Source organism: Oncorhynchus gorbuscha, linkage group LG08 (genome assembly GCF_021184085.1).
Source record: "Oncorhynchus gorbuscha isolate QuinsamMale2020 ecotype Even-year linkage group LG08, OgorEven_v1.0, whole genome shotgun sequence".
NCBI classification, from domain to species: domain Eukaryota; kingdom Metazoa; phylum Chordata; class Actinopteri; order Salmoniformes; family Salmonidae; genus Oncorhynchus; species Oncorhynchus gorbuscha.
The window spans coordinates 52,660,278-52,683,857 of NC_060180.1; the positions used below are offsets into that span (position 1 = coordinate 52,660,278).

Consider the following 23,580-nt stretch of genomic DNA (forward strand, 5'->3'; position numbering starts at 1 on the left):
ATCCACACATTTTAAGGGGTGTCCAGTGTATATATTTTTTACTACAAACTTCAGAGGACCAAGATAAATCACCGCCTGTTGCTGACCTGTGCTATAGACTAATATAGAGCTGTTCTGTATGCCTGGCCAGTGGTATAAACATAGACTATAGACTAATATAGAGCTGTTCTGTATGCCTGGCCAGTGGTATAAACATAGACTATAGACTAATATAGAGCTGTTCTGTATGCCTGGCCAGTGGTATAAACATAGACTATAGACTAATATAGAGCTGTTCTGTATGCCTGGCCAGTCGTATAAACATAGACTATAGACTAATATAGAGCTGTTCTGTATGCCTGGCCAGTGGTATAAACATAGACTATAGACTAATATAGAGCTGTTCTGTAGGCCTGGCCAGTGGTATAAACATAGACTATAGACTAATATAGAGCTGTTCTGTATGCATGGCCAGTGGTATAAACATACACTATAGACTAATATAGAGCTGTTCTGTATGCCTGGCCAGTGGTATAAACATACACTATAGACTAATATAGAGCTGTTCTGTATGCCTGGCCAGTGGTATAAACATAGACTATAGACTAATATAGAGCTGTTCTGTAGGCCTGGCCAGTGGTATAAACATAGACTATATTCTAATATAGAGCTGTTCTGTATGCCTGGCCAGTGGTATAAACATAGACTATATTCTAATATAGAGCTGTTCTGTATACCTGGCCAGTGGTATAAACATAGACTATATTCTAATATAGAGCTGTTCTGTATATCTGGCCAGTGGTATAAACATAGACTATATACTAATATAGAGCTGTTCTGTATGCCTGGCCAGTGGTATAAACATAGACTATAGACTAATATAGAGCTGTTCTGTATGCCTGGCCAGTGGTATAAACATACACTATAGACTAATATAGAGCTGTTCTGTATGCCTGGCCAGTGGTATAAACATACACTATAGACACTATAGACTGACATAGAGCTGTTCTGTATGCCTGGCCAGTGGTGTGAACATACACTATAGACACTATAGACTAATATAGAGCTGTTCTGTAGGCCTGGCCAGTGGTATAAACATAGACTATAGACTAATATAGAGCTGTTCTGTATGCCTGGCCAGTGGTATAAACATAGACTATAGACTAATATAGAGCTGTTCTGTATGCCTGGCCAGTGGTATAAACATAGACTATAGACTAATATAGAGCTGTTCTGTATGCCTGGCCAGTGGTATAAACATAGACTATAGACTAATATAGAGCTGTTCTGTATGCGCCAGTGGTATAAACATAGACTATAGACTAATATAGAGCTGTTCTGTATGCATGGCCAGTGGTATAAACATACACTATAGACTAATATAGAGCTGTTCTGTATGCCTGGCCAGTGGTATAAACATACACTATAGACTAATATAGAGCTGTTCTGTATGCCTGGCCAGTGGTAGAAACATAGACTATATACTAATATAGAGCTGTTCTGTATGCCTGGCCAGTGGTATAATATACACTATAGACTAATATAGAGCTGTTCTATATGGTATAAACATAGACTATAGACTAATATAGAGCTGTTCTGTATGCCTGGCCAGTGGTATAAACATAGACTATATACTAATATAGAGCTGTTCTGTATGCCTGGCCAGTGGTATAAACATACACTATAGACTAATATAGAGCTGTTCTGTATGCCTGGCCAGTGGTATAAACATACACTATAGACACTATAGACTGATATAGAGCTGTTCTGTAGGCCTGGCCAGTGGTATAAACATACACTATAGACACTATAGACTAATATAGAGCTGTTCTGTATGCCTGGCCAGTGGTGTAAACATACACTATAGACACTATAGACTAATATAGAGCTGTTCTGTAGGCCTGGCCAGTGGTATAAACATAGACTATATTCTAATATAGAGCTGTTCTGTATGCCTGGCCAGTGGTATAAACATACACTATAGACTAATATAGAGCTGTTCTGTATGCCTGGCCAGTGGTATAAACATACACTATAGACACTATAGACTGATATAGAGCTGTTCTGTATGCCTGGCCAGTGGTATAAACATAGACTAAACATACACTATAGACACTATAGACTAATATAGAGCTGTTCTGTAGGCCTGGCCAGTGGTGTAAACATACACTATAGACACTATAGACTAATATAGAGCTGTTCTGTAGGCCTGGCCAGTGGTATAAACATATAGACAATATAGAGCTATGCCTGACACTATAGACTAATATAGAGCTGTTCTGTATGCCTGGCCAGTGGTGTAAACATACACTATAGACACTATAGACTAATATAGAGCTGTTCTGTAGGCCTGGCCAGTGGTATAAACATAGACTATAGACTAATATAGAGCTGTTCTGTATGCCTGGCCAGTGGTATAATATACACTATAGACTAATATAGAGCTGTTCTGTAGGCCTGGCCAGTGGTATAAACATACACTATAGACTAATATAGAGCTGTTCTGTATGCCTGGCCAGTGGTATAAACATAGACTATAGACTAATATAGAGCTGTTCTGTATGCATGGCCAGTGGTATAAACATACACTATAGACTAATATAGAGCTGTTCTGTATGCCTGGCCAGTGGTATAAACATACTCTATAGACTAATATAGAGCTGTTCTGTATGCCTGGCCAGTGGTATAAACATACACTATAGACTAATATAGAGCTGTTCTGTATGCCTGGCCAGTGGTATAAACATACTCTATAGACTAATATAGAGCTGTTCTGTATGCATGGCCAGTGGTATAAACATACACTATAGACTAATATAGAGCTGTTCTGTATGCCTGGCCAGTGGTATAAACATACACTATAGACACTATAGACTGATATAGAGCTGTTCTGTAGGCCTGGCCAGTGGTATAAACATACACTATAGACACTATAGACTGATATAGAGCTGTTCTGTAGGCCTGGCCAGTGGTATAAACATAGACTATAGACACTATAGACTAATATAGAGCTGTTCTGTATGCCTGGCCAGTGGTGTAAACATAGACTATAGACACTATAGACTAATATAGAGATGTTCTGTATGGCCTGGCCAGTGGTATAAACATAGACTATATACTAATATAGAGCTGTTCTGTATGCCTGGCCAGTGGTATAAACATAGACTATATACTAATATAGAGCTGTTCTGTATGCCTGGCCAGTGGTATAAACATACACTATAGACACTATAGACTGATATAGAGCTGTTCTGTATGCCTGGCCAGTGGTGTAAACATACACTATAGACACTATAGACTAATATAGAGCTGTTCTGTAGGCCTGGCCAGTGGTGTAAACATACACTATAGACACTATAGACTAATATAGAGCTGTTCTGTAGGCCTGGCCAGTGGTATAAACATAAACTATAGACACTATAAACTGATATAGAGCTGTTCTGTAGGCCTGACCAGTGGTATAAACATAGACTATAGACACTATAGACTAATATAGAGCTGTTCTGTATGCCTGGCCAGTGGTGTAAACATACACTATAGACACTATAGACTAATATAGAGCTGTTCTGTAGGCCTGGCCAGTGGTATAAACATAGACTATAGACTAATATAGAGCTGTTCTGTATGCCTGGCCAGTGGTATAAACATAGACTATAGACTAATATAGAGCTGTTCTGTATGCCTGGCCAGTGGTATAAACATAGACTATAGACTAATATAGAGCGGTTCTGTATACCTGGCCAGTGGTATAAACATACACTATAGACACTATAGACTAATATAGAGCCGTTCCGTATGCCTGGCCAGTGGTGTAAACACATTGTCACATAGAGCATGACTAACACACAGGGACATGATGGTGCTCATGATATTTTACTGCAGGCGACCAGCATCACACACCAGACTCACGCATACATATACACGCGTACACATGCATGCACCCACCCACCCACACACACAAACACATGCACACACAAATATGAAGTGATGATGCATATAGCTCATTTGCTAGAACTAGTACATGTGTGCATATTGTACAGGATGTCTTTGAAATGACCTTGCATTACATAGAAACACACAGCCACATAAGCAGAGAGATCATTTCCCCATGACTCTCATCTATGAGGTATAAACTACCCTTGTTGCAGCAGGAGGATGCTGCCAGCTATTTCTGCTTGCTCCCTACTGTCGCTAGTTGAAGGATGCAGATGTATCATTGTCATGATGGTGTCTTTGTGAGATATATAGCGATAGGCGAGCTGTAGGTGAAAGAGAGCTCTAATACTGTGTGTACAAAACATTAAGAACATCTTCCTAATATCGAGTTGCTTTTGCCCTCAGAACAGTCTCAAGTTGTCAGGTTATGGACTCTACAAGGTGTCGAAAGGTTTCCACAGGGATGCTGGCCCATGTTGACTTCAATGCTTCCCACAGTTGTGTCAAGTTGACTGGATGTCCTTTGGGTGGTGGACCATTCTTGATACACATTGGAAACTGTTGAGCGTGAAAAACTCAGCAGTGTTTGCAGTTTCTGACACAAACTGGTGTGCCTGGCATCTACTACCCTACCCCGTTCAAAGGCACTTAAATATTTTGTCTTGCCCGTTCACCCTCTGAATGGCACACATACACAATCCATGTCTCAATTGTCTCAAGGCTTAAAAATAGTCATTTAACCTGTCTCCTCCCTTTCATCTACACTGATTGAAGTGGATCTAACAAGTGACATCAATAAGAGATCATAGCTTTCACCTGGATTCACCTGGTCAGTCTATGTCATGGAAAAAGCAGATGTTCCTAATGTTTTGTACATTCAGTATATAGTGCAAGCAAAATGGCCTTAGGCTCCAGACTGCCTGCTTGTCTAGTGTTATTGAATCTAAGTGTATATATGAAAAACACAGAGTAGTCATGCAATTTGAAAGCATTCCCAAGAGTCCCCAGTCCCCACATGGTGCCACCAGAAATGACTACTTTCTGTTTAAATGGATACCCAGACTCAATTTCAAATCCATCACACACCCTTCCTTTAGTGCTAGGTACTTGTTGGAGTGCCACTTGATGTGATGTATCACTGAACAACACAGTCATCTGAAGAGATGGGAGTTTGAGATGGTAAATTAACCTCAGCATTTCAATAGACATTCATATTCAGAGGAACTTGACACACATACTATTCATTCTGTATGAAACCCCAGACCTCCTCAACGATGGTATTCTGGTGCCGGTGACATTTTGTCAAAGCAAAATGTTGATGGAGTATAGACACAACAATGGATGTACACATTTCCTTTCAATTATTCTTTCTGAATTGTAAACCCTTCTGCTCCCTTAAAACCCTAAATTGTTGAAGAAGCACATCATCCTAGTAAAAATATACCAAAAACCACAACTTATAGTTGTTGTTGTATTTTTTTTTTATTTTTATTTTTATTACATCCATTCTTTTGGCTCCTTCCATTTTCTCTTTCAGCACTCCATCATAGTTAAAACAAACAACCAGCCCAGACGAATACCACTGCCCACTGATCTATATGGTCAGGCATCCCAAATAAACTCCCAAATCTAAGTACTTAAATCAGTGTACAACCAATATTTACATAACCAATGAGAGATAGAGGAGCCAGGTCTAAGGTGTATATGAGCAACATGTTACAATGTGGTAATGCGAGCTAGTCCAAACACCAAGAGGAATAGGCCTCAAATCATATCAGTCACCTACCCTCAATGGAGCTTTTGGTATTTATGATGTTGAAGGTTTTTCCAGTGAAGGGAACCGGCAGTAGGACACTCTCAATCTGGCTCTGTGACATCCCATTACCAGTACCTTTCCTAGGGGAAGGGGAGTTGGGGGCCCTGACAGGGCTCAGTGGGGACAGAGGAGAGAGTGTGGGCGACACAGTCTTTCTCTCCTCCCCCACTGTCAGAGAGCGTTGCACAGCCGAGTGTGGAGACTTGGACCCCATAATGTTACTTCCAGGTGAGGGCAGGTCCACTAGTCCGCCAGGCTGCACTGGGTACTGGGAGAAGTCAAAGCTACCCGGCACAGACAGGTGGGAGCAGTCAGAAATGGCGCGCCTCACGGCTTTGTGTTGCTGCTCAGTCCCTCCTCCTCGAGGTAAAGTAGGCCCCGTGTCCTCATCACGGTCTTCAGAGAATCCTGACACAGTGCCGTTTCCACCCTTAGAGTAGTTGTTGTTGACAACACCAATGACACAGTAGTTGTCTGCAGGTGCAGGTGCAGAAGTCTGAACAGCAGGCTTAAGGCCTGTGTGGGGTGGCCCAGAGAAGGAGGGATTCCATACACAGTTGTCCACCTTTTGTGTGTTGGGGAACGGTGAGGCGTCATGTTGCACAGCAGGTGACACCCGCAGGGCTGCAGCTCCATTGGCCCTGTGTTCTCGTCCCGGGGTAGAGAAGAGTTTCCCAGGGGAGGCTGGAGAGGGTGAAGAGGAGAGGGAATTTGTGGGGCTCTCCCAAGCACTACCCAGACCCAAAGGTGCCCCGGGTCCAACACCCATCCTCCCTGGCACCTTGAGGTCAGACGACTCCACCTTGAACCCTGATCCAGATGAAGGTCCATCAAAGAGGCTTGACAGCTTGTCCTCGTCAGTTAGCCTGGGTGCCCCTGGGCTGCCCCCGAAACCTTGTGGTCCCATCTGGTCCTGCTGCCGGTCACAGCCCTGGGGGGCCTGCTGAGGAGACGCCATAGAGACAGAGGGCACCTTGCCCAGCTCAGTATACTCACAGCGCTGTCCACCTCCACCACTCTGCTGCTGCTGATTGGAGAGAGAAGACATCCTCACCTCTCCCTCTCTTCTCTCCGCTGCTTCTAGATTCTTCTAGAATCTTCTAGACAGCAAAGTAAAGGAATCTTCCCTTGGCTGTAAGGAAGGCTGGTAATGTACTCTATCTTTGGTATTTGGTGTTTCTGTGAAGTACAGACTATTTGTGTGCTGGTGTAGTAATTGTGTGTTTCTCTCTGTGCTCTGAACTGATCAGATGAAGCTGTGAGGCTGAACTGAGTGCTGCTCCCTCTCCTCTCTCTCTCTCTCTCTCTCTCTCTCTCTCTCTCTCTCTCTCTCTCCTTCTCTCTCTCTCTCCATTTCTCCCCCGCTCTGACATCACAGCCCTAACAGAGCTTTGGTCACATGACTCCACGGAACATATCCCCATTCGCTAGAGCAGATTCTCAACTCATGCCTTCGAGCAGTAAGCTAAGTCACAAACACACAAACACACACACACAAACACACACACAAACGAACGTCACTGACACACACACTAACTAATACACACACCCTTCCTTGATGTTCTATAAACCGCAGCTCTGACTCCTCATTGACAGGCAGCTTGGCATTATATTAGAAACCCAGAAAAGAGAGAGAGAGAGAGCAGCTTTGGGCGATACAGGGCCAGTTTCCACTGCCATTCTACTTGAATGAATTTCCTCTCTGTCACAGCATCCATTAGTGCTACACATCTCTTCCTGGTTCTGGTGGTATACATTTGAGTTCAATGCTGTTCTGTCATCTCCAATTCTTCACTTAGTTCCATGCCCACTACTGCACCCACTGCCCCTCTCCTCCACCCTGCCTTCCTGCCCCCGTTAGGGGCCCTGGGTGTGCATCTCTGGCTCATGGCCCTGCCTGGAGCATTTGACTCTTTTGTTTATTGTGTTTGTGGACTTGGTTGTGGACACTGTGTTCCTTCTGTCTGCTGTTGCCACATGCTATGGGCTACTCTGTTAGGACGGTATTGAACGACTGGCCTCGAAAAAGTGTGCGATAACACTACATTGACATGCAGTATACCCTTAAAAACCCCAGTGCTCCTAGTTATAAACACCTCATCCAGACCTGTGTGAACTGAATCCCCCCCCCCCGACCTTCTTCACACCAACACGCTGTCCAAATGTTCACTCTTAACATCACTGGTTCAGTCCTGTACTAGATCCCTCCCTCTTCACAACTGTCGTGGAAGGCAGACAAAAATAATTCAATCTCTGATGATATCCCCCCCTTCCACCACCCTGCCACCATCCCACCTCCAGCTGCCTGAGGAGAAACTAATTCAATATAAATTATTGAAGGTGACTTAATCCCCCCAAAACAGTCCCCCATTTACTGTATAAGGGAATAGTCAAAGAGGGAATGTATTGTTCAAGGAGTACAGTACAATGGGGTTGATATGGGGAAAACGCTGAACATATTGGAATCACACAGGACATTGTCAACTTCTGAGATCATGTGCCGCTAACATAAGCGATATTAGATTTCAATAATATCACATTTGAATTCACACTGCAAAGTCATGATGGCAATTGTTTGAGTTGATCACATAAGATACTGATGCACTGACGCAACACTCCTCAGATAAGTATACAAATGCACCATACTGAGGCCTCACTGGTCAACATACTTCCCAAACAGCAGTGTTTTCCACAGCCCTACACACAACATTAGGTCAAAGTTAGACAACACACTGCAACACGTCTGTCTATGACAACAGTCAGCCTCATTCCTCAAACAGAGCCCTTGTCTCTGTTCATTACATCGCTCGAACAGTCCAGTTCCTCATGAATGGACATGGTTACGCAAGACCCATGTCCAACATATTCCTCTGTCTGTTTATGTTTACATCTCTCGAAGAAAGATGACTCTCGCTTTAACTAGACTTATAATCCACATGATTTATTTGTTTTATTTGATTGAACCTTTATTTTAACTAGGCAAGTCTCAAACTCTTAAGGATCCGCCCCTTTTTTCCCCCAATTTTCATCTAAAATGACATCCCCAAATCTAACTGCCTGTAGCTCAGGACCTGAAGCAAGTATATGTATATTCTTGATACCACTTAAAAGGAAACACTTTGAAGTTTGTGTAAATGTGAAATGAATGTTGGAGAATATAACACATTATATCTGGTAAAAGAAAACACAAAGACAGAAACGTGTTGATTTTTATTTTTTTGTAACATCATCTTTGAAATGCAAGATAAAGGCCATCATGTATTTGTCACGTTCTGACCTTTATTTCCTTTGTTTTGTCTTTATTTAGTATGGGCAAGGCGTGAGTCGGGGTGGGCAGTCTATGTTTGTTTTTCTATCTTTGGTTTCTGTTTCGGCCTAGTATGGTCAGAGGCAGGTGTCGTTAGTTGTCTCTGATTGAGAATCATACTTAGGTAGCCTGGGTTTCACTGTTGGTTTGTGGGTGTTTGTTTCCGTGTGAGTGTTTGTTGCAGTTAGATTAGCAAGAATGTAAGCTTTCGGGCAATATCTGATGTGTCTATGTCGTGGGAAATAGTCTTGTTACTTACAATATCATGCTAATCACATTAGCGCACATTATCTCAACTGTCCCGGGGGTGGGACACCAAAATAAATATTATTTACAATGGCCTACCCCGGCCAAACCCTAACCCATTAAACACAATCTCATATAATCGTCATGAAAAATATAGAGATCTGTACAAACAAACATTGCACAATCATGTCAGTAAATGGGCCAAGTATGATGGTAAATATCTAACTGCAGAGAACCAAACATTCTCTTTTTTTGGAAATAGATCCCCTCTCCACTTCAATTATAATAGACCCCCTCTCCACTTCAATTATAATAGACCCCCTCTCCACTCCAATTATAATAGATCCCCTCTCCACTCCAATTATAATATATCCCCTCTCCACTCCAATTATAATAGATCCCCTCTCCACTCCAATTATAATAGATCCCCTCTCCACTCCAATTATAATAGATCCCCTCTCCACTCCAATTATTAGATCCCCTCTCCACTCCAATTATAATAGATCCCCTCTCCACTCCAATTATAATAGATCCCCTCTCCACTTCAATTATAATAGATTCCCTCTCCACTTCAATTATAATAGATCCCCTCTCCACTCCAATTATAATAGATCCCCTCTCCACTCCAATTATTAGATCCCCTCTCCACTCCAATTATTAGATCCCCTCTCCACTTCAATTATAATAGATCCCCTCTCCACTTCAATTATAATAGACCCCCTCTCCACTCCAATTATAATAGATCCCCTCTCCACTCCAATTATAATAGATCCCCTCTCCACTCCAATTATAATAGATCCCCTCTCCACTCCAATTATAATAGATCCCCTCTCCACTCCAATTATAATAGATCCCCTCTCCACTCCAATTATAATAGATCCCCTCCAATTATAATAGATCCCCTCTCCACTCCAATTATTAGATCCCCTCTCACTTCACTCCAATTATAATAGATCCCCTCTCCACTCCAATTATAATAGATCCCCTCCCACTTCAATTATAATAGATTCCCTCTCCACTTCAATTATAATAGATCCCCTCTCCACTCCAATTATAATAGATCCCCTCTCCACTCCAATTATTAGATCCCCTCTCCACTTCAATTATAACAGATCCCCTCTCCACTTCAATTATAATAGACCCCTCTCCACTCTAATTATAATAGCCACCAATGCCAGTATGGAGCCATTTTCCATATGTTCCAGTGTACCATTCTCTGTGTAATACATCTGTGTCCAGTGTTAGTGATATGTCTGTGTCCAGTGTGAGTGATATTGTTAGTGATATGTCTGTGTCCAGTGTGAGTGATATTGGTAGTAATATGTCTGTGTCCAGTGTGAGTGATATTGTTAGTGATATGTCTGTGTCCAGTGTGAGTGATATTGGTAGTGATATGTCTGTGTCCAGGGTGAGTGATAATGTTAGTGATATGTTTGTGTCCAGTGTGCGTGATATGTCTGTGTCCAGTGAATACCAGTTTAACAACCAATTCTACTGAGCACAATCACCTCATACCATAACAGTCTTGGAGCAGAGAGGAAGTATGTCAGATAATTCTATTTCTGGAATCCAACCTCCAGACTGTCACACCCCATTTTTTTCATCTCAGCAGTCCTGAGTTGTTCCATCTCTACGGAAACCGCCTCCCATATCCATGGCAACAAGCACCCAGTCAAAGAGAGGCTGCTATGACGTGGAAGGACGAGATAGAAAAGGCAAAGGAAGGATGGAGAGATGGAGAGGAGAAGGACTCCAAATGAACACATGAAGAAGGGGAGAAGTAGAGGGACATAGAGAGAGAGGACTCCAAATGAACACATAAAGAAGGGGAGAAGTAGAGGGACATAGAGAGAGAGAGGACTCCAAATGAACACATAAAGAAGGGGAGAAGTAGAGGGACATAGAGAGAGAGGACTCCAAATGAACACATAAAGAAGGGGAGAAGTAGAGGGACATAGAGAGAGAGAGGACTCCAAATGAACACATAAAGAAGGGGAGAAGTAGAGGGACATAGAGAGAGAGGACTCCAAATGAACACATAAAGAAGGGGAGAAGTAGAGGGACATAGAGAGAGAGGACTCCAAATGAACACATAAAGAAGGGGAGAAGTAGAGGGACATAGAGAGAGAGGACTCCAAATGAACACATAAAGAAGGGGAGAAGTAGAGGGACATAGAGAAAGAGAGGACTCTAAATGAACACATAAAGAAGGGGAGAAGTAGAGGGACATAGAGAGAGAGGACTCCAAATGAACACATAAAGAAGGGGAGAAGTAGAGGGACATAGAGAGAGAGGACTCCAAATGAACACATACAGAAGGGGAGAAGTAGAGGGACATAGAGAGAGAGAGAGGACTCCAAATGAACACATAAAGAAGGGGAGAAGTAGAGGGACATAGAGAGAGAGGACTCCAAATGAACACATAAAGAAGGGGAGAAGTAGAGGGACATAGAGAGAGAGAGGACTCCAAATGAACACATAAAGAAGGGGAGAAGTAGAGGGACATAGAGAGAGAGGACTCCAAATGAACAAATGAACACATAAAGAAGGGGAGAAGAGAGGGACATAGAGAGAGAGGACTCCAAATGAACACATAAAGAAGAGGAGAAGTAGAGGGACATAGAGAGAGAGGACTCCAAATGAACACATAAAGAAGGGGAGAAGTAGAGGGACATAGAGAGAGAGGACTCCAAATGAACACATAAAGAAGGGGAGAAGTAGAGGGACATAGAAAGAGAGGACTCCAAATGAACACATAAAGAAGGGGAGAAGTAGAGGGACATAGAGAGAGAGGACTCCAAATGAACACATAAGGAAGAGGAGAAGTAGAGGAACATAGAGAGAGAGGACTCCAAATGAACACATAAAGAAGAGGAGAAGTAGAGGGACATAGAGAGAGAGGACTCCAAATGAACACATAAAGAAGAGGAGAAGTAGAGGGACATAGAGAGAGAGGACTCCAAATGAACACATAAAGAAGGGGAGAAGTAGAGGGACATAGAGAGAGAGGACTCCAAATGAACACATAAAGAAGGGGAGAAGTAGAGGGACATAGAGAGAGAGAGGACTCCAAATGAACACATAAAGAAGGGGAGAAGTAGAGGGACATAGAAAGAGAGGACTCCAAATGAACACATAAAGAAGGGGAGAAGTAGAGGGACATAGAGAGAGAGGACTCCAAATGAACACATAAAGAAGGGGAGAAGTAGAGGGACATAGAGAGAGAGGACTCCAAATGAACACATAAAGAAGGGGAGAAGTAGAGGGACATAGAGAGAGAGGACTCCAAATGATGGAGAGAAAGGACAAAGGAAAAGACGGCGGGAGAATCATCTCTTACAATCTATCTTGTGGAATGGCAACAAAATCGGGTTAGATGAAGTCAAATAAAGTGTCACATCGAATGAAGTATCAGAGTTATATGAATTCACACATCTGATGGTCCAGCGGACTAATCCGGATACACCAATTAAACTAAATCCAATCATTCTGCCAAATTATGCCCCTAAACGAAAACAGGGTAAAAAATAATGGAAAGGCTTGAGACATGGAAAAAGACCACACTGGCTGAGTGGAGTTTAATATTGGCTTTGTAGACATCATTTGCCTGGCTGAGAAATCAGAACACATAACCGTGAGGAAATGCAGTGAGCTGTCTTTCAATGAATTCCTGTAATAATCAATGAGCGTCACCAGAAATGTTATTATTGGAATCTGTTTTTTCGAATCAAAATGATCATAATTGTGAATATATTTGCAGTATGATATGTTTTGATCATAGTTATCAACCTTAGTTAGTAGCTATCATAGTATAATTGATCTAGTTTCAACAACAAGAATGTTGCCCATATGGGCATAGTGACCTGGTCAAATATCTGAACCCTTTTTAAGACCAAAAGCTCATACAAATGGTTAGCATTTGAGATGACTGCTATTGTTTTTCAAGTGTCCTCGTTTTGATCCTGCTATCATTCAATATTTATGTTCAGCTTCAGGCCTATTGTACTGACAACATGAAATCTTGTTCTCAATCCAAGATCCAAGCGCTTGTTTCCATCAGGGGGAAAGTGATTACATTGATATTCTCTGGTTTGAAGCTTAAAATCAATTAAACGTTCTATTCAGGTTATCGTGATGACAACTTGTCTAGTTTTCATTATACTGAAAAGTTTTTCCGTTTTCATATTAGTGTGCTCTTTTATACGGCGAGTGGCTAAAAGTAGGACTGCGGTTCCCAGGGCTGCTGCCTCAAGCAGAATCTTCACAGGTGTGTTCTCGCTTTATCATTCTGTAATATTCATGAGGTGTCTTCAGCCAGCTAGACCACATTCACAGCTACAGTCATTTATTGAACCACCAGATGATGGCCTCATTGGTCAATTAAAGGTGAATTATGCAGAAATCGCTCCCCTATTTCCTGGTTCCTAAAATGTCAGTTTATGTGACAAAACAAGCAAGTATAGTGTGTGGAATCATTGTACCATCTAAATCGCTGTGAAATATATATATCCATAACCAAAAACATTGTACTTCAGTTCTTTGAAGCTGGAGTACAAAACTGAAAGTAAAAGACGCAAAAACTAAACTTATGAACGGGAAGCATAGAAATAGTGCACATAGAACAGCTCTATCTCTTCTTCGACTAGCTTTCAATGAGAATGACAGATCTATATATCACATTTCTATGTGAATTTGGTCAGGTCCCCCAAAACAGAAAGTTACATATTGCAGCTTTAGTAAATCGTGAAAAATAGCGTGGATTTTCAATCTTATAAACAACACTAAAATAGCACCAACATATATGGTCCAGTGTGATGATATTCACTGTGAAACACAGAATTGCACTTAAAACCGACAGCATGATGATGAAGTATTTACTGAAAGGTATCTACGACGTAAAAACAGAAAGACTGCACAGCACTGCCCGTCTCAATCAGTACCATAGTGGCGACTGTGGTAGCTATATGCTTTGCCAAGCTGGGCATGCTCTTTTGGATGGTCTCTTTGTTTAGCTGGTGGAAGGATGGTCTGTGCTCAGCTGACCAGAATAATGACTATGCAGCAGGGTCGAGCAGTACCAGTACACAGACCTTTGGTGGAGTGCTGTGATAACCCTGACTGCAGTACCGCGCTGCACAGCCACTGAGCGTCTGCCTCCCTCTGCCTACTGCACACACCCTGATCACCGGCTATAAAAAGACAGGTTGTGTGCTTTACGTAACTGCAAAAAAGTCCCAGCCATCAATATTGCATTAGGGAGAGGGGGATGGAGAGGGAGGGAGGGAGGGAGGGAGGGAGGGAGGGGGAGGGAGATGAGAGAGGGAAGTAGTAAGAGAGGGAGGGAGGGAGGAGAGAGAAAGAGAGAGAGAGAGAGAGAGAAGAGAGTCAGAGAGAGAGGAGAGAGAAAGAGTAAGAGAAAGAGAGGAGAGAGAAGAAAGACAAAGAGAGAGGAGCGAGAAAGATGAGAGAGAGAGGAGAGAGAAAGAGAGAGAAGAAAGACAAAGAAAGAGAGGGGAGAGAAAGAGGGAGAGAGATGAGAGAGAAAGAGAGAGAGGAGAGAGATAGAGGGAGAGTAAGAGAAAGAGAGGAGAGAGAAAGAGAGAGAGAGGAGAGAGAAAGGCAACTAAACAGAGAGGCTGCTAGGGGGAGAGTGAGGGGGGGGGAGAAAAACAAAGACGGTGATTGAGGGAGGAGGATGTGGGGTGAGAATACAGAGAGGCCAGCAGAGGCCGGTCCCTCACTGTCCCTCCACACACCAACCCGCCTACCTGGTCATCTGTAAATTACCCATTAACAGACTGCTGACGGGGATGAATGGGTTGAGTAAGGGAATGTGAGGGGTGCAGACAGACAAGCAGTATGCTACTGACTTCCACCATTTGTCAACCAAAAACACTGGTGTTATCCAGGAAGGAGGAACAGCGTCCCTACAACAACCTTACACACTGCCCGTCTGGCAATTTAGGAAAGTGACAACCTAGCAGTCCTTGGAATCTCCAACCAAGAAAACAAAATGAGAAGGACCAACACAGGACAGTCTTGGGAACTATGGCAAACTTACTCTCAACCGAATGAGCAAACTAGAAAACGTGCCAGCTTTTTCCTGACATGGAATACAGTATATATAACCAAATGTGAGACGGGCAAAGTACAAGAAATGTTGAAAAGAACAAAAACCTGTGTCAGACATTTGTAGTAAATAGGAAAGAAATAAACACTGGGGTTCCCTTCATATTATTCTACTGATGAGAAACATCGAAATATTCTCAAAGGCAACAATGGAAATGTAACTCACCTATTTAGCATCATCATCAGAGCCATCATCAGGAGATACAGTACACGTGGGGGAGAGAAAAGACAAAACATAGCTTTCAGTCATTTCAGTTCACTTACATGATAACTTCCACATCAAGCAATTCACAATCTGAGTGAAAATATGTTTTAATATCTCCAATCAAAAATTGCATGAAAGTAAAATGTGTATTTTTTTTAAATGGTCAAATTACATATCTAAGAATTCTAGCCCGGAACATTTTGAGACATTCAAAATGGTTCTGAAAGTGAATTCACACACACAAGTAGAAAGAGAATGTGAAAGAAAAGCTGTTAGTGACTCCTCAGTCAGCTTAGGCAATTTGAGGAACAAAAGCATAATTTAGTCAAGGGGAAAGCAGTCTCTTGAGAGAAAGAGAGAGAATCACACTGCAAACCAACATCCCTTTGATTAGTGAAGAAAGGTTGACTCGATGTCAAAGAGTTAGGGTGTAGAATTACTCATTGCAATTTAGGATAGCGGCAATCAGGGGGGAGAAAGCTAGCTATTTCTATCCCAAGGAGAGCGCATTCACTCGAGAGTCACGCAGAGAGTAATCTACAGAAACAATAGAGTCATTAGTATATGATTACAGTGTTAGAAAGGAGAGAGATAGGAGGTAAAACGAGTTGGGCCGGTCAGCTGACATGATCAGGTAGGTAGACAGACACATAGCAATGAATATGCTATTATAATCATCATCATCAACAGTACAGTACTACAGAGACAGGCCAGACAGTCAGTTAGGTAAGAGGGACCCAAGGCCCAGTCAGACACAGTCAGGTTAAAGAACAGTGTAATTAGTTAGCATGTTATTACCAGTGCTAATAAGCACATAATGGCCGAGCAACAGCAGGCCCAGTCCACAGAGAGAACCATGCACTATAATGTCATCATTCACCCCCATACTGATAGATATGTCCCCTCTTCAGTGTCACCAACCTTCCAGCAGGGGGGGCTCTGGCAGCGGTGGCTCCTGGTGCTCTGTGAGTGGCAGTGTGGTGGGGATAAAGGGCGGGGCTGCAGGGTTGAGGCCTGAGCCCACTGCAGGGCGGGGACTGGGAGTGTCGTGACCAGGCTGGGAGGAGTGGCTAAACAGTGGAGGAGGAGTGGTCTGGAAAGAGGAGGAGGTGGTGGTGTTTGGAGGAGGGACCTGGGGTGTGGTCGTCTGGAACTGGGGCTGTGAAGCAGGAGTGCTGGCTTGGGGGGTCTGCAGGGCAGAGTCTAGGAAGAGGAAGGTCTTCGAGACCTGGGGGCTAAGAGCCGGGGAGCTCTGAGGGTCCAGCTGCTTCTGGTCAGAAGTAGACGACATGACCTCAGGACGACTATGATCAGAAGAATCTTTGTCAGTGAAAGACAGAGCCTTCTTGGGAGGTAGGACATCTTTAGTGGCTAAGGGCGGGGGCATTTTAAAGTCATCAATACACATGGGTTCATAATGGAGGGTAGCGGCAGTGTTTTTAACAGGAGTCTCAGCCTCCCAGTCCATGTTTACCTTGGCAGGGGAAGGTTGCTCAAACATACTGGTAAAAGTGTTTGTAATGGGCAGGGTCTGTGGTGAGGATGTGACTGGGTTTGGGGTTCTCAGTGAGGGGTGGGGCAGTGGGGGTGTGAGAGGGTTTGGTGTCCTCTATAAAACTGCTAAAGGGGTTAGTCTGGGGGCCGGCTACGAGGGAGGAGATGTTCTCCAGGGTTGAACTTAAGAGACCAGAGGCATTTACCATTGCAGACTCCAGGGCCACCGACGCTTGTGTGGCATGAGGTGTCGTTGGCTCCTGGGGTGTTGGCCCCCACTCCTCTGGGAGCTTCATCCTGCTCTTATTCTTCCTGCCCCTGACCCTACCTCCACCCCTCCCTCGGATCTCACACTCCCAGCTCTCCTCCTTGCTTGGGGAGGATGGGCTCAGAGGGCCGTCTGAGGCTCCGCTCTCTGTCTCGCCCTCCTCCTCCTTTGCATCCGGAGCCTCCTGCCTGTCCAATAAGTCATACACCTCCTCCCTGGACCTCCTTTTCTTCTTCTTCCTCTTCTGCTGCTTGCTGCTGCTGTTGACCCCTTCACTCCCCCTCTCATCCCCAGAGCCGGTCTCCTGGCTGTGGGAGCCGTGGGGGCTGAGGGGGTCGGAGTAGGGACTCTCCTCCACTGAGTTGCTGGAGGAGAGGGGGAGACCCGCTGAGGCTTGCAGCCTGGACTCACCACCTGCCCAGGAGTTTGGGTTTGTCCAAACTTCTTGATGAGCAGAGAGGAGGAAGGAATGTCACTACCCATAGTAAAGACCATAGTAAAGACCAATAACCAATTGCCAATCCTCTCCATTCATTGCTATGTGTAAAATCAGGGTATATCTTATCCGACCAAAATGTATGAAACTCAACCACTGAGTAAAATTGGTTATTTTTAAATAACAAATTAAAATGATTGAATCAATTGTGTGAAATAAAATTGTGCCTTGAGTTTTGAACTGATGTAAGTTAAGTCATACTGACACGACCTCCACTATAATTTATTTACGGCCTGGCCAGTAGGCTTGTAGATGTGAATTTTAGGCTTATGGATTACATGTTAGTCTTAAGAGGGACAGTTTTTTGTGTATGCACTGCTCCGAGCTTGCAGCTGATTGGGTGTGATTCTCCCTGCCGGGGCGAGGCAGGGGGAGAATGGAGATTGTGCTGAGACTGAGCAGTGTGATGTTTACTGTTCACTCGACAGCACATCGTATGAGCGGATGAGCAAATGAATTAATGTACAAGGAACAGGCAGACTGCATAACAACAACAGAGGCAGGTCACATAGACCAACACAGACAAACAATGAATCAAGAGGAAGGGGTCATGTGACATGGGGTACCCAGAACAAAAACATACTGAGGAGGACAGTGTTAGAAGAAGACAATATTTACATAAAATCATAAATATATGACGTTGTGATAAAGACATAACAAGGCCAAAACCTCTCTGCGTCCATGCGTCTTAGTTAATACTGATGGGTAGTACCATTCCAATACTTAACATGGCAGGGCAGAGAGAAATGAAAAATAATGAAAAGCTCCTCTCCCCTCTCTCCCCCCAATTAATGATCATGTATTTTTCTTCTACATAGTGTATCGCTGCCCTCTTCTCTAATTGATTGATGTGCTATTTTCCTTAATGTCCTTCCTTCATTGATTATATGTCTAGGCTAAACAACATGTGCAGCAGATCTGATTATCATTATCATCTATGTTTCATGCAGTATTGGTATTTAAAAAGTGAAGAGTGCATCTTTAATCCAAAGCCTCAGTTTGGCCTCCTAACAGAAGGCACATTACTTCTAGTCTATGTGGCTGCCTCACTCAGAAAGCAATGCCAAAGGTGGGTATGGAGCTCAAGATGAATATTTAAAGATCCATATTTTATATATGTATCCAAATATAACGGAGCACTTCAATGAGGACTTTGATGAGGACTTTGATGCGGGGGGTTGTCTAAGGATTTTTCTTTCTTTATAATAAATAAGGTTAGGAATCCTCACATAATTATTATTGCTTCTCAAAGAAATGTTATAAAGTTATTTGCATAATAACGCTAAAGAGGAATTGCATAATAACGCTAAAGAGTTGTGTGATTTGAACCTTGTAATTCATGCCGGAGCAGCACTGGGTTTCTGCTCTGAAGGCCGCTACATGAAGGTAACCGTTATGTAAGTAACAGCTAATACCACTAGCTGGCTATTAACTACAAGTTCTGCATTCGTTTGTAAAAAAAAAACAGTGGCAATATATCTAAAATGTTCCCGTTGGATTACTAAGGTGCTGGCACTTTGACGAACCCTCTAGAAGAAGTGACGGTTCTAGTTGACCCTGTTCATGGTCACATTTTTAGCTCTATCATCATCAAAACCTATTGGATTTCCTGACATTTGATACTGTGTTTTACTGTAACTGATGACTGGACCTCTGGACATCCCACCCAGGCCCCCAGTTGAACTGCTCTGTGTGAGACAACCTCTTACCTGTGGCCCGGGACAGAGGGGTAGTGGCTATTGAGTTTAAAGGGGGCCTGGGACTGCTTGGGGGGCTCAGAGGCAAACAGAGGAGAGGCCTTCTGAGGGTTGCCCATAAAAGGCATGCCTGACTGGAATGGAGCCATGCCCCCCACACCTCCTGAACCCATGTTCATGTTCATATTCATGTTCATACTCATGTTCATATTCATGTTCGTGTTCATATTCATGTTCATGTTCGTGTTCATACTCATGTTCATACTCATGTTCATATTCATGTTCATGTTCATGTTCATACTCATGTTCATGTTCATATTCATGTTCATGTTCGTGTTCATATTCATGTTCATGTTCATACTCATGTTCATATTCATGTTCATGTTCATATTCATGTTCATGTTAGTGTTCATACTCATGTTCATGTTCGTGTTCATACTCATGTTCATATTCATGTTCATGTTCATATTCATGTTCATGTTCGTGTTCGTGTTCAGATTCATGTTCATATTCATGTGCATGTGCATGTTCATATTCATGTTCATATTCATGTTCATGTTCATGTTCATGTTCACGTTCATATTCATGTTCATATTCATGTTCATATTCATGTTCATGTTCGTGTTCATGTTCATATTCATGTTCATGTTCATATTCATGTTCATGTTCGTGTTCATGTTCGTGTTCATATTCATGTTCATATTCATGTTCATGTTCATGTTCATATTCATGTTCATGTTCATGTTCATATTCATGTTCATGTTCATGTTCATGCTCATCATCCCTGGCTGGGAGAAACCTGGGAGTGGAATTAAGACAAACATGTTAATACTATTCTATTATGTGTTATAACTACTCTAGTATATAGGTTATTACAATTATATTGCGCTATAATACACAGTGATAAGCACTACGTGTAAGGCTGGCACAATTACCGTATTACAGTATAACCGTGTAATCGATGGTTAGCCTATGGGTGAAGACCATCATGAAAATAAAAGAACCGTCATAACCTAACATAACTTAGTCATCCAAAGGGGAAGTTTGAGATATATTGCCACTGGTTCCCTGAGGGGGAGGACGAACAGCTGACTGAAGATGGGACGGTCGGGCATTTGTGTGGTTGAGTCCGTTTCTTCCATAACATGGACTCTTAACGTGATGAAACGTTGTTGCGCCTTGCTGAAACAAGCAAACTCTTGGCAATTTGACTGGTAAACTCATGGGTACACTAGCAATAGCTGCCTAGTATTGTGACGCAAACATTTCCATGGTAATGTAGAATGTTCATTCAAATTATGTTAACTGATGTGGCTCATGAAATGGATTGTATTTTTGTAATGCCAGTTGAGTTAAGTCAGAGATATTAGAGAAAGGAGGAGATAGGAATCCCATTGGGCAATGAATGGAGAAACATATAATGCCACACACAGCAGATTGTCAACCAATCGCATCCACGTTGTCATGCTGCGTCATGCGGTAGCTAAGCTAATTGTCACTTAATCCCTTCTTAAAGTCAGGGTATGAGTCGAAAAAACATGCCTATTTTCCTTGAAAGTAGGCCTACGTAATGTCACTATTCCAAAGCTATACGATATTACAGAGAACAAGTTGATTATCTAATTTCTCAGAAAAAGATGTGTAATGTTGTACTTCTTGTTCATGGGATTCATGCTAATGTTGGGTTTTTGAGCTAGCACCCAATTGACTCCCATTCACTTCTTGAAGGAGTGCACCGCACGGCCCATTAATGACGCATACAACGTACACAATGGGCGTAAATACGATTCCAATTCCAATGTGCGTAAAAAAATAAATGTATATATTATATATTTTGTATGTATTTTTTTAATCTATTCGAAATGGTTATTTCGGTGACCACGGTCATTTGGCTCTGGCCAAATACCGTCATTCATAATTACATGACCGTCACAACCCTAACTACTGGTGTTACATAAACACTTTACAGTATTGTTAAGCAGTACCCATGAGAGAGTCTGGCATGTTGCTGTCCTTCATTCCTTTGTTCTGGTTCCCCTCACCAGGCTTTCCCATCATACTAGACACTGGGCCTAGAGATAAGATAAGATAAGAGAAAGAGAGAGAGAGAGAGAGAGAGAGAGAGAGAGAGAGAGAGAGAGAGAGAGAGAGAGAGAGAGAGAGAGAGAGAGAGAGAGAGAGAGAGAGAGAGAGATTAGACGTCAGTTACCAATACCAGATTAGTACACCACAGACACAAATCAGTAGCCATCCTAAACCCCCCAAAGGAGATAGCAATATCATTCACAATCACACAACTCATAGTTAGCTATGAAATATGAATGTCCAGATGGTCAGAGAAGACAGCAACAAGGAGACAACAACAACAGCCTTACTTCGATGCAGGCACACATTTAACTAGGTGTCCTTCAATACTGTACTGCCCAATTTACATTCCTAAGAGTGCCCAGACTGTGCCAGGGATACTTGGCAGGCAGCTCTCGGTAACCAGACAGCTTAATATGCCACAGAGGGACCTTTAGCATCTTAGGCTGTTGATGATAGGGATCAGAAAAAGACTATGACAGTAAAAATAGAATCAAATATCGAAACCATGGAAACTTGTCCTTTCACAAAACGCCTTTTCACAGGGCATGCCTTATCACTTGAGCATACACAAGACACTAGAGAAATTCAAACCGGGGGAAAGAAGCTTCACCTGAAAGGTAGTCAGTATTGAAGGCAGCCTGTTGTCCAGTTGGACAGGGACGCTTCTCTCCCATTGGTTCCTGCCGCTGCATCCCAGTCCCCATCTGTCCTCCTGGCTTCATACTGGAGCCTGCAACGAAGAGGCAAAGAGCAGAACATCAACATCAGGATTGAAAATCAAGTGTTAGAGATAGGACCAAGTGACTAAGTCATTCTCTCTCATTTTTTTCAGTACTGAACAAATTTCAAGTCTGCTGGATGCAAACTTGAACATTGTGAAAAGTCTTTGCAACAAGTGAGCGTTTACTGTGAACACTGAGGCTGTACCTGCTTTAAGTTACAGTTATAACAGTGGCCAAGTAATAATGTAGGTCTATCAGAGTGGACTACTGTCAAAAACAATGGAGAAAATGCATCCCATAACATTTTAACATGGAAATACCATTATTACAGAGAATCAGACAAAGTATGCTACCCTCTGCCTATTGGCTACTGTCTCAAAATATAACACTGTCCCTTAAAGACAAAAAAAAGCTCTTTACCTGACTCACTTTTCAAATATGTCTAGTAATGTACACATTTTATGCTCTTTTAAGAAACAATCACTCCACCATTGCTGACTACAAATTATTTATAACTGGGCTAATAACTCACTTACTAGCAAAGGATATGAAAAAATGTGAACACTTGGCTACATGCAGCTCTCGCTTTGATCTCAAAACAAGCGCACCTACTCACGACCGCTCAAGCTGTGAACACAGTCCAGTGCAAGGTGAATGGCACAGATCCATATATAGCAATGGTCTATTTGCATATCAGCCTACTGCAGCTCTGATTGGTTATGCAGCACTGGTCTGTTTAGAGTACAGACTGAGTCGTGCTTGTCAATGCAATGGAATCCTACTCTGATGCGTTCTGCCTACAACAACATCTCTTGCATAGTTTGTTTCGGCATGTTGCATTGAAAGTGGCTAATATTGTGTTGATTTTATCACAATTCCCACAGTAAAGGGAGACCTGGATAGTGTTAACTAAAGGCGAAAACTCGAGAAAGTTAAGTGAAGTTCAATCTTGTGCTTCTCCGTGCGGCCTGATATTTCTTCTGCACGGCAGTCCCGAGGGTACTGCACAACCATGCATGCTTGCAGCTTAGCTAATATTGCATGTGACCATGCTAAGCTAAACTAACTAACTCTGTTGCCCCTGCCTAATATTTAAAGTGACAAAATTGACCAAAGGAGATGTTGCTTTGGGGGCTTTAAGAACATGTTTTTATTGTATACTATAATTCTGAACTACTGAAAAATACGGTCATTTTA

The 23,580-nt window shown here is 42.7% G+C and overlaps 1 protein-coding gene across 10 annotated transcripts in view; it reads right to left on the reverse strand.

Moving 5' to 3' along the window:
* map4l (microtubule associated protein 4 like) overlaps positions 1-23,580 on the reverse strand; it is a 58,314-nt gene that overhangs the window by 15,284 nt on the left and 19,450 nt on the right. For 3 of the 10 annotated variants that reach the window (XM_046359849.1, XM_046359847.1, XM_046359848.1), the window contains exons 3-4: positions 22,272-22,391; positions 21,559-21,645 (exon numbers count right to left, since the gene is read on the reverse strand). In XM_046359849.1, the coding sequence (XP_046215805.1) occupies positions 21,559-21,645; positions 22,272-22,391 (207 nt within the window). Of the gene's footprint in view, positions 1-5,701; positions 7,010-16,539; positions 17,095-21,558; positions 21,646-22,271; positions 22,392-23,580 lie in introns of those variants that run through there. The other 7 variants (XR_006839988.1, XR_006839989.1, XR_006839990.1 and 4 more) reach the window with 7 other exon arrangements.